The sequence below is a fragment of the Nymphalis io genome, chromosome 11, assembly GCF_905147045.1.
Source record: "Nymphalis io chromosome 11, ilAglIoxx1.1, whole genome shotgun sequence".
Classification (NCBI taxonomy): domain Eukaryota; kingdom Metazoa; phylum Arthropoda; class Insecta; order Lepidoptera; family Nymphalidae; genus Nymphalis; species Nymphalis io.
The window spans coordinates 11,413,585-11,425,572 of NC_065898.1; the positions used below are offsets into that span (position 1 = coordinate 11,413,585).

General features: G+C 33.6%; 2 protein-coding genes across 3 annotated transcripts; both read left to right on the forward strand.

The window, feature by feature from the left end:
• The first annotated feature begins 343 nt into the window (after nt 1-343).
• Nucleotides 344-5,966, forward strand: LOC126771749 (slowpoke-binding protein). Of its 2 annotated transcripts, XM_050491826.1 has the most exons (10): nt 344-919; nt 1,537-1,666; nt 2,155-2,226; nt 2,470-2,572; nt 3,098-3,283; nt 3,584-3,765; nt 4,410-4,581; nt 4,973-5,089; nt 5,416-5,531; nt 5,862-5,966. In XM_050491826.1, the coding sequence occupies exons 1-10, from the start codon at nt 622-624 to the stop codon at nt 5,908-5,910; spliced, it is 1,425 nt and encodes a 474-aa protein (XP_050347783.1). In that variant the 5' UTR covers nt 344-621; the 3' UTR covers nt 5,911-5,966. The 2 variants fall into 2 exon arrangements, with proteins under 2 accessions (XP_050347783.1, XP_050347784.1); XM_050491827.1 differs by lacking the exon at nt 2,155-2,226.
• A 1,002-nt stretch (nt 5,967-6,968) lies between these two features.
• Nucleotides 6,969-11,512, forward strand: LOC126771771 (mitochondrial 2-oxoglutarate/malate carrier protein-like). The gene is made up of 6 exons (XM_050491861.1): nt 6,969-7,048; nt 7,500-7,724; nt 8,112-8,285; nt 8,573-8,675; nt 9,207-9,325; nt 11,155-11,512. The coding sequence occupies exons 1-6, from the start codon at nt 6,975-6,977 to the stop codon at nt 11,342-11,344; spliced, it is 885 nt and encodes a 294-aa protein (XP_050347818.1). The 5' UTR covers nt 6,969-6,974; the 3' UTR covers nt 11,345-11,512.
• The last annotated feature ends 476 nt before the right edge of the window (nt 11,513-11,988 follow it).

Here is an 11,988-nt window from a genome sequence, read left to right on the forward strand (position 1 = left end):
TAATTACAGGCACAAGGGACATAACATCTTAGATCCCAAGGTTTGTGGCGCATTGGTGATGCAAGCGTTGGTTAACATTTCTTACAATACCAATGTCTATTGGCATTGGTGTCCACTTAATACCAGTCGACCCATATGCTCGTCCACTTACCTATTCTATAAAAAAACATATGTTTATAATAATTGTAGGGACTCAAAGAATTCAGAGACGAAACATCTTTATACATACAGTCAAATAAACAAACGAAAGAGTAAAAAGTAGAATTTAAATTTTATAATTTTATCTTTTCAGTGTTCTATGTATGTAGCGTATTTTTCTATAAGCTTAAAAGAAACATAATGGGTTCATTCTGACATAAAACATTCACCTAGATAGAAACGTAGGCGCGCAGCTCAGCTTATAGCACTTGTAGGTCTTTAATTACTCCTAGTAGTCCGACGAAGAACACCCCGGGGTTGTGACGCTTCTCTGAAATTCGTCTATTACTTTGTTGCCGATCACGTGATCAAATATTCATAAATCTAACAAGATTATTAAAATTCGTCTTTTAACTCCCAGTGCGCATATAAAATTATCGGCGATTCATTCGTTGAAAATATTCTGTACGAGGATGCAGATAAATGCTGTTTAATTTTGAAGATTTTAAAGCGTATCTATATAGGAGATCGGTGAAAATGTTCAATCTATATCAGCATATGAAGTCAGGTGATACGAAGGATCAGAAGGAGCCTGAAACGACGGGACATGATAGGTTTTATCAGGAACGATCCAGGTCTAGTTATAGGAAAAAGAAACGCCGTGGAGCATGCAGGAGAGCGCAATCAGCTGCTGAATTTAACCCAGAATCGGTAGCTGCAGCCAACAAAAGAGATGCCTTCCGTATCCGCTCCGTGTCGACAGATAAAGAAGAAAGTGAAGGTAACATATTTTATACGACAAAACTGCCTTATCGTGTGTTAAGTCGTTTCAATTAAATTTTAATTAACAATCATTTTATTTTAATGAACAAATATAAATGTTATGGATTAAGCCATTTTATTTATCTAACAAATTATTTTTGACACACAATGATTTCTAAAAACAGTATAGCCGTTCAGACGGAATCAGAGTGGTATTTACTGACATAAGGGTTATTTTTGTTTTATTTCAATTTATAATTGAGTTTGGAACATTTGACGATATTATTATTATGTAAGTAGTATGACCACTTTTTTTTTAATTTGAAACTTATATCGTAAGCTCAGCTAACTTGTTGGTAGGGCTTTGTGCAAGCCTCCTGGATAGGTACCACCCACTCATCACATATTCTACCGCCAAACAGCAATACGCAGTATTGTTGAATTTCGGTTGGAAGGGTCAGTGAGTCAATGTAACAACAGGCACAAGGGAAGGGTAGTTGAGCCCTATAAAACGTGTTCCATTGATGGGTGCTTACCAAAAGTATCCTTTGTCAGATCTTGCTACAACCGTGGGATGACATGGAGTGGCTCTACAAATATTATACATATAAATATATACTTTTTTTCTAATTGTAGAGGAAAACTCTGACCGCACTCCACTCGTTGCTCAAAAGATCGATTCGCTAGCGAAATTGCTGTTCAACAAATCCATCATGGGTTCAGGTTCTGGAAAATCGTCTCCTTCAGAACCAACGGCTTCTCCCAGGTACAAATTGCAAAAGGTTGTGCACATTGAGATTTATCGGTTAATTAATAATAATTTTACTAGAAAAAAAACCGTTTTTCCTTAATTGCGATTTTTATATTTCTAGAGTGTAGGATGTGCGCAAATCTGTGTTGGTACTCACTCATACATATAAACCTACTGCTAGGTAACAAATGTTCTCCCTTATAATAATAAATAGGGGAGTTGTTATAGGCAAACGATACAACATTTCGACAATCTGGTAGCGCATTGGCAATGTATAATATGCTATGTTCTCACTCATTTTACTTGAGTAAAAGCACTCTTTTAACAATGGCTATTATAGATAGATTTTTTTGTTTGTATAAAATAATTTAAGTTGTAATTATGTAGTTATTAATTCTAGCACAAATATAATATATATAAATGCTAATATTTGCACTCTTTATAAATACTTATAGTTCATTTCAATATTATTGACGAGTAATTCTGTCTTTTTCTTAAAACAGACTGGCAGAACAGTCGATGGAAAGCTCGGTGGCTTTAGCTATTTGTAATGAATATTTGTCGCACTCTACGAGGTATGTATATTCATGTACAGAGTAAGGTATCACATATACCATTGCCATATGTGAAGCTATGAGAATTTGAAAAAAGATATTTTTTTACATCAATTGTCGATAATCACGCGGTAATAGCCTCATCATATATTTACTTAAAATGTTGTCAATTCGATAAATAGATTGAAACATTTTTTGGTAAATAGTTTCATAAGAGAATGCTACATAATAAAACAAAAAAAAATAAATGTTTCATATTTTCAGATACAGTATGATATCACCACTGAACCCCATTGGTTCGCGAGCGAGCAAAAAGTGGTTTGCAATACACGATAATTCCATTAAGGCAGACCGCCTCCTCATATTGGTAAGTTAATCGATTTAAATGAAGCATAGGAGGATTATTGATGTATATTCCTATATACATATATTAGCCGAGAATTACCCACTAATTTGTTAATATTCGTTACAATGCCGAATGGGCTGTTTTATGGCTTCTTTCGAATTATTTTCGATTTCGTTCTCGGCAGCGATTCGTAAGAGATTAGTTAACTTCAAAGAACATATTACATTGCAAACACAGGTTCGCGCTATTCCCTCATACTCTTCATTCGTTGGGATGGCAATTCTAACATGACCGGAAAAAGTTCAAGTGCAGGATGAATGGCTTAACGTGCTTGCGAGGCAAAAATTATCGATAGATAAAGCCAATAACTTTTGAGTGACTCGACGGGGTGTGCGGTCTAGATCTTGGGATACGCTGCCTTATATGCCAGCCACTAGATGACGAGGCAGTTACAAAATGGCATACCCACGAAATTTTAACCAATTTTACTGAATAAATGTATTCTATATAAAACATATTTGTTTGATAACGATTTCATTTCACCAGACGCCTCTATCCAGTAAATGCCCTATAGAGCAGAACGAACATTCCCGAGGACTCATCATGGAACTCTTCCGCGCATTACATCATCCCTATATCTACCCCGTACTGGACCTCGAGTTATGCAACGGACACGCATTGGCTGTGCTACCATACAATTCTCGGGGCAGTTTGAAGGATTTAATTTATAAGGTCTAATTTTTACTTGAATATAATAATAATAATAATATATGTTTTAAGGAAAATACTTCGGAATTAACTCAAAAAATTTTGTTAGGGACCACGAATTTTATTTTTAGAGTTTTCTTTGCTATTAATTTTATATCGGAACCATTATAAATTAACATTTAACTAATAAAGTAATAAGTGCATATATAGTTGTAGTGTGGAAATGAGTGACATAAATAACTTTTGTGCTAAAAACGTTACATGTGAATTAATTATAATTTCCTAGATATTTACGTGAAATAATGCTGTAAAAATATATTACAGAGCACGTGGAGTGATGATTACAGTCGTAAGTACGGATCTACCGGTACAGGCCTCCCCCCTACGCAAGTAGCAAGGTTCGGACGTCAGATGTTGGAGGGACTGCTGTTTCTCAAGGAGAAGGGTTTTCCGCCATTCCGACACTTGCATAGTGGGAATGTGATGGTACAAAATGGCGTAGCAAGGTAAAATTTATATCGTCCTCCTATTAATTTTGTATTCAATTTACTTAATATAGCTTCTCTTAATTACCTCAATGTTTTGTGATTGAGACCTGCTCTTCGATTTACAACATTAAAGAGGAATCCCTTTCACTCCCCTTACAAAATGTCTTTGGAATTTTATAATTGCTGATCATATTTTTCGTAAAATTACCTAAAAAATACTAAAAAACAAGAGCAAAGCAATACTGGTATGTACAGGACCATCGTATGTTGTGTATATACAGTTTAAATCACTTAGTTTCTGGTAGAGATTTCTTGTAAGAGATAAGTAATCCTATATGCACTTATGTAAATGTATAGATCTTTTTATTTAGAAATAGATATGTGCACTAATCCCATTTGAGTGCACAACGTGATCATTATACGCATGTTTAGTAGTTATTATATTATTATTAGTGTTCGATTAGTTTTATATGTGAAAGCCTCTGTCAAGATAATTTTTTATAATATATTTTTAATAAACTTGATAAGTTTTACTTGCATTTATTTCTTTTATATAAAAATATCTATTCAAGAGATATAGTATTGAACGATAAAAAAATGTTTTCGCTGTTAATTTTAACAGGAATTGGCTGAAAGTGATTTTTAATTTACGTTGTTGCCAGACTCTGCGGACTTGAGAACACACTGATTGGCGCGACCCCGCGACCGCAAGCGCGCTCCGCCGCGCTCGACCGCGTGGAGACACTGTCGCTGGGACACGTGCTATTCGAGATGTGCGCCGGCACCGACACCGACCTCACGCTTCTACCTGATTTGGCGAACAATTACTCGCAAGTCAGCAATTAAACAATTCTATGGATAACACTGATTGCAACTGATAGTTGGTTGATTAATTGGTATCGATACCTATACAATAATTTTGTTTGTAAATCCAGAGAAAACAAACATCAAATGTTATATGACAGCATTCGTGGAAACATAAAACTTTAAGACAACTTTTCTATATCTTTAACTTTACCACTCTCAGTAATGACTTTTAATTTGCACACGATTGCAATTGTAAAGGTCCTTCTGGATTGTATTGTTCTTTGTTTTTTTTTTAATTTACCGTACGATAGAATTTGAAACGTTGACGTTTCTTATTCGGTATTTCTGTTGTATTTCTTAATCAAAAATGTGATGTTCAAATTTATGTTGTTTTGCTAATAGCTTCTCTTTGCTTCAGGTTGTAGATATTATAGAGATGCTCTTCGGTCCTCATCCACCAAATCTACACGAATTACTTCTCTGCGAACTGTTTCGGAAAATCGACTTACGGGAAATGAAAGGTTCTTGTTTACCTGTGAGTATTCGGCTTATAAGAGATTGTTAATTTATTAACTTAAATGCGTAAAATTTAAGTTAAATAACGCAAAATGAGCTAAAGAATGTGTAATACAATAAACAGTATCATTCCGGCCGAAGCCTATATTGAACTTGTGTTATGTATTTTAAAAACAAATGTCGAAAAACTCAACTCAAAAGGATTTTTTAACTAACTAGTCGCTAGTCTGTTTATCTTCCTCTCTCTCTTACACGCTCAGACAGATTATCTAAAGTCTCTTTTGCTGCGTGGTAGGGCTTTGTGCAATCTGCATTCAATTAACATATTGCATCTTCGTACTTTAGAACTTCAGCCAGCGTCTATCCCACTCGTGCCTGTCGCTGCTGGGCGAGGTCGCGCGTCGCCAGCACACTCCGTCGCGCCGGGCACCTGGCTCGCCCGGAACTCCGCCCACACGCAGGTGTCATAGATCATAGAGCTCTTCTTATCTGGTTATTCGTCTATGTTTATTACCATCTTCACCATCATGCATGAATACTTTAGATTCATTAGCACCTCAGTTACTTCAATTTACCAAGGTTGAGAAGATCATTAATATACAATATAAGCTTAATTATCGCAGTCAAAATTTTACTAAAACTTTCAAAAGCAGTTTCTTCTATTATAATCAATTATTATTTTGAGACAATAATATTATATGGTATCTGTCAAATAAAAATCTGTCAATATAATAATAATAATAAAAGCATAAATATTTTCAATTTAAATTACAACAGAATTTTCATTTCAGACGATACGTGCAACCGGATCAAGATTACACAGAAGAGTGGCAGTGGTAACATCAATTATCCAGCTTTATAAAATGTTTTCTACACATTGTATCTGTCAATCTAATAATAAAAGAATATATTTAATTTGATTTTTTTTTATTATCTTTTTAAGAACATATGCTCATCAGTCAAAGACAATAGTTTAACGAGACGAGATATTGCCATAATCGTCCCGGCTTCGCACGGGTAGATAAGAAGAAAAATGTATTTTGGATAGGATTTGCGTGAAATCCGTTCTTAGTGAGTGTCTACGTCGGGGTAGGAGTAACTGTGACAAATTTCAAGTAAATCGGGCGGACAGTTTGGGAGATCTAGTGAGTGGTATATATTTCACTTATATATTATTTATATATATAAGCGAAATATAGCGAAATATATAGGATACTCATACGTGAAAGCTTGAGCCAATGTTGAGCGAAAAGCGTGTGAAATAAAAGCGCCAAGTAAGAAATTAGTCGTTAAAAAGTGTATTATGTGGTATACATAGATACGTGTTGTCTAAAATACGGAAATTCCATTGTAACTCTATGTAAAGACAATATGACCTATTATATCATATTATATTGCTTTGATATAAGTAAAAACATAAACAAAAAATCATGGCCACAGTGACATTCATATCAGTGACTTGTAAAATTGACTGCAAAGCTCACGGCAAAGTTATTGGACGCCATATTGCCTTTATATATAAAGAAAACCTTTGGTTTTTTACCAAAAGCCCTTTGTAATTCTTTACCAATAACAACAACTAACGTGTATTAGCGAGTAATGAAAACTTATTTAAAAAAAGACACTTCATTTGGTCATTCTTAGCGTTTGTTTCTTGTAAAACAAAATAACATTTTTATCATTAATCCGCACATACAAGATACAAAATTATTTTTAACAAATAAAAAAAAAATATTTATTTGAATATAATTTTCACAGATAAATTAAATTGAACAGTTTATTATCAAAAATCGATTACATTTTTTTGACAGACATCAAGCTATAAAAATGTAAATGCTATTTTTTCCATAACCACAGAATATACCGATATCAATAAAACAAATAATCAAATTAATCGTAACAACATGTCTGATAAGAATAAGAAACCTCGAAAGCCGATGCCTGGTTGGCTCAATTTCGTTTTCGGGGGAATGAGTGGGTAAGACATTAAAAACTCTGTAAATAAACTTACACAATCTTTTAAACAAAAAAAAATCGCGTGTATCATTGCAATGAACATGTGGAGATAGCACTGCACTTGTTAAAACTTCAAACATTGCAAAAGTAAATAACAGTCAGCGCACGCTTGTAATATCACGACACAGCCTCAATCGCTTATCATTGGGAGAATAAATTTTAATAGTAAACAACGCGAAACATTTTATACCCCGAAGCATATATTCCTTGAAAATGTAGTAAATAAATAAAATAAGTATCGTTATGTATGTAATACAGTACCTAAAATGAAGGCAGCATTTTTTTATTGCCTGTGGTTTGCTCAGACGGTAATTAAAATGATATCAGCAGAATCTACATTTCGATCCGATCCAAAAGTGTGCTTGTAAAAGCCTATTCGAATAAAGTATAATTTTGATTTATTAAATTGCCAGCATGATGGGTATTTGCGTTGTACAACCAGCTGACTTAGTGAAGACGAGGATGCAACTCTCCGGACCCTCGGGAAAGAAGTCGGTAATAGGAGTGGTGGGAGATATCCTCCGCAAAGAGGGCGTCACTGGTTTTTATACCGGCCTCTCGGCTGCGCTGTTCCGTCAAGCGACTTACACGACTGGTCGATTGGGGTGCTATAATGGATTGAGTAATTATTACACAAGGTTCGACGTCTATACATTTTTTTTAAACTTGAGCTTCTTAAGTTGATTTGATTCAATGTGGTTTAATGAATAGAACACGTGGGTATAAACCGTTAGCGCCGACCACCACTGAGCTGCATATGATTTGAAACTTTTGTTTCATCTCTTGATAGTAAGTATATGGAGTATTTCATCAGACAGGTTGAATCGAAGGGTCGGTCTATGTACTTACAATTAAATCTCAGGCAAAATTACTTATTTTAAGAATGTATATGTATAGATGTATAGGTTGAATCGAAGGGTCAACCTGTCTGATGAAATACTCCATACACTTACAATTAAATCTCAGGCAAAATCACTTATTTTAAGAATATGCATAAAGACTTTTAGAGTGGAATGTTTTTCAAGTACGTACGGTGTTCCGAGCTTTCCCATAAAGCTTGTGATGGGAATGGCAGCGGGAGGACTTGGCGCGTTCATCGGCACTCCGGCAGAAGTGGCCCTTATACGAATGACTGCTGATGGACGACTTCCTCCGGAACAGCGAAGAAATTACAAAAATGTCTTCAATGCACTGACCAGGTTCACTTACAAAATACTCTTTCTAATTACCTATTCTACTTTTATTTCTTCCTACACTTTAATCTGCTTTAAATCCTTTATTTTAATCTGCTTTAAATGCTCTAACATTAACTGTGATGTGTATGGAATTCCGATTATTGTCACTAGACGGCGCTGTTTTCATTCCATACAAATCGCAAGTTACGTCAACGCTATCGAAGAAGTATTAAAACTCGCACTAGGCACACTGTATACAAATCAGAAATTGGTCTTTTTACCATTTTTAATATCAATTTCAATGTAAATAGAATAATCAGTGAAGAAGGTCCAGCAATGCTGTTTCGTGGGGCCACCGCGACCGTCACTCGAGCAATGGTGGTTAACGCGGCGCAGCTTGGTAGTTATGCACAGGTTGTATTAAAGTAAAAACATTTATTATACTGGTGGCAGAGCTTTGTGCAAGCTCGTCTGGGTAGGTATCACCCACTCATCATTAGCAGTACTTGGTATTGTTCTGTTCCGGTTTGAAGGGTGAGTGAGCCAGTGTAATTACAGGCACAAGGGACATAACATGTTAGTTCCCAAGTTCTGTGGCGCATTGGCAATATGAGCAATGGTTAACATTTCATACAATTTTAATGTCTATTGGCGTTGGCTACCACTCATCATGCGGTGGCCCTTATGCTCGTCCGCCTACCTATCAACCTATATTACATTGAACGTTAAAAAAATCTCGAATTGAAATTATTCCTATCTGCTTATATTCTCACTTTTTTTATTGAAAATAGCTTGGCAAACTGGGTTGGTGGTAAGTGGTCACTGTCACCCATAGACATGGGCACTGCAAAAAGTAGTAACGATGGTTACCAAATGCTTGGTTTTAATCAATATTAATAAATATCAAAGTGTTAATAATGTATGTATATATTTATATGTTTAAAGGCTCGTGAAATGCTGGTGTCGAAAATGGGTGACGGCATTGGGCTCCATTTCGTTGCGTCGTTAATCTCAGGACTCGTCACTACCTTTGCTTCTTTGCCTGTTGACATCGTCAAAACACGGTAAGAACCGCAAACTACAGCTCTAATATCGTGTAAAGCCAGTTCTTGTTAATATGTTACATAAAATAAATACTTTATATTATAATAAAATAATAACTACTCTGCCTTGGATGATATAAGAAATATTGTTTATTCTCACTATGTCTTTGCATTTGCATAAGCAAATAATAATTATTGTTATTATCAATGCCGAAAATGTCATAGACACTCGGAGATTATACAACATATCACAGGAGCTTGCATAACCCACAGACCAATACTCCACATAATTACAATACTGCATGCTGCATTTACTTGGTTATCGCTCGTAAATGTAGCCAAAATCAACCACGAGCAAAGAAATAAAATTAAGTATCATATCATAAGTAATAATTATCATAATTTATGGGTAGTTCGGATCATAGATACGGGTCATAACTTTTTAAATTATTTCTCATATCTCGATCATTTGAAACCTTTGAAACAAGCAAACAATTTTATAATATTTTTAATATAAATTGTAAAAGCCGAGACTCAGACGTATATAGGTTTCATATTGTTATGTTATACGCTTGTAGCGCTATAACATAAAAATACAGTGACTTAGGGCCTTATTTCTTTGGCTAATTGTCTGCAGTCCCTGTGAATATTAAATATACTGTGTGACATTTGCTGACAAATAATAACTTATTCATCAATTATTTCAACAATTTATAATGTTAACAATGATTTTAAAAACTACAGATATGTTATACATACATATTATAACATTTCACTACATTGCCGTGTAGTGTATAAGAGATGACTATTTAAACTAGTACGAAAAAGAAAGATAGCTAGTAACGACTGTATTTTGTTTTTTTTTAATGTCGTTGTTATGGCGATGAGTGACTATAGCAATTCGTCCCAATTGAGACACTTTTGAGCATCAAATACGTGTTAGAACATATCTGCTTCTTCTTACATATATAATAATATCATTGGTTGTTACATTTCATACCAATGAATACAATAAATTATATTTTTTTATTTGACCAAAAGTCAGTTTTTTATTTCTAACCTATAAAAGTAATTTTAAAATTTATTTTGCTGCGGTTCATTCATTTTTATTGTTATGGTCATTGAAGTAAAAAATACTAATTATTGTTTTATAATTTCTTACACTTATATTTATAGAATTATACACATTTCTTATTTTATTATTAATGTTAAGGTTAGTTATAATATTTTTTACTAGATGGCGCTACAACAAAATAATTCAAGCTATGGTTTGGTTCATTCTCCGGGTATATATGATTTTCATATCTCGTTTCTAAGTATCACACCTTGAAGAGGTCGTGGGTTCAATTCCTAAGTATTTTTGAGGTAGTTTTGAATGTATTAACTCAAAACTACATATATTTAAGAAAAATTGTTAACGTTCAATATAATTTAAGCTATAATAGTTATGTTTGGCGGTAGAATTTACAATGAATAAGCGTTACTTAATCAGACCTGGCGGTGCCTATCTTATTTACATATGTACTTTCATACATACATTTGTTATTAATTTCCGTCCTTTGTTTGCAATAAAAATTTTTATTGTAGGTTCTATCACACTAAAATGGAATTTATTTATTCGCTGCTAATTTACCATGAGATTCTAGCGATGAGCGACGATTTTGGTTTAATGTAAAAAAATATATATATTTAAACACCAGACAAACATATATATTTTGTCTTATATTTTATATACTATATATTTTAAATTCTTCCTACGCCATTATATAATACGAACTTTGCATTTACTAATTATTTTGGTTAGGATTCCTGATAAACAACAAAGTTAACCTTCTAACATTTTTTTTCAGTGTACAAAATTCGGCCAAAGGAACAAGTCAAGTGACCGTTTTGAAGAATATAATACAGAATGAAGGTGTATTCGCATTGTGGAGCGGTTTTATACCCACATATGCAAAAATAGGACCCCTCACTGTTCTCATATTTATATTTTTGGAACAATTAAACGCTATGTACTACAGATGGACAGACGAAGACTGAATATACCAATTGTATGCCATATATTCGTGTATGGCAATTAGAAAAAACTGAATATGGCGTCTTTAAGAACAAATTTAAATATTTAAATCAAATATATAAGTCGCCATTCAATAAATGTATAAAAAAATCTGATTAACGCATCATTCGGTTTATTAATTTTAATAACAGTATACAATAATGATTTAATCGGTTTTATTATTATAAACAATAATATTATCCGATTTTGTTATATATATTTTACGTATGAATTATTATGATTGTCTATATATGCTCCATAACGTTAAAAACTTAGTTCGTAAAAAAATGTTTTCAAAATATGTATATTGGCCTATAATATGTGTTACAGTCAGAATTTTTGGTCAAAATTTCCTCTGTTCTGACTGGTACCGCCAAGGCCGAGTGGCCCTTGTATTGAGATAAATAAACATACAGAGAGCCTCAATAAACCTAAATTATATATTTAGGCAATGTATTTTGTTCGTAAACAGTAGATTTAAAAAAGGATTTTGATTGTAGGACATGAAATATTATGTAAAATTCAATAAATATGAATCAGAATGAATTTGTAAATGAAACATTTTAAATAAAAACAATACTTTTATTAACACACAGCCTTCGTGATTAATTCCTTGACACAGATAATA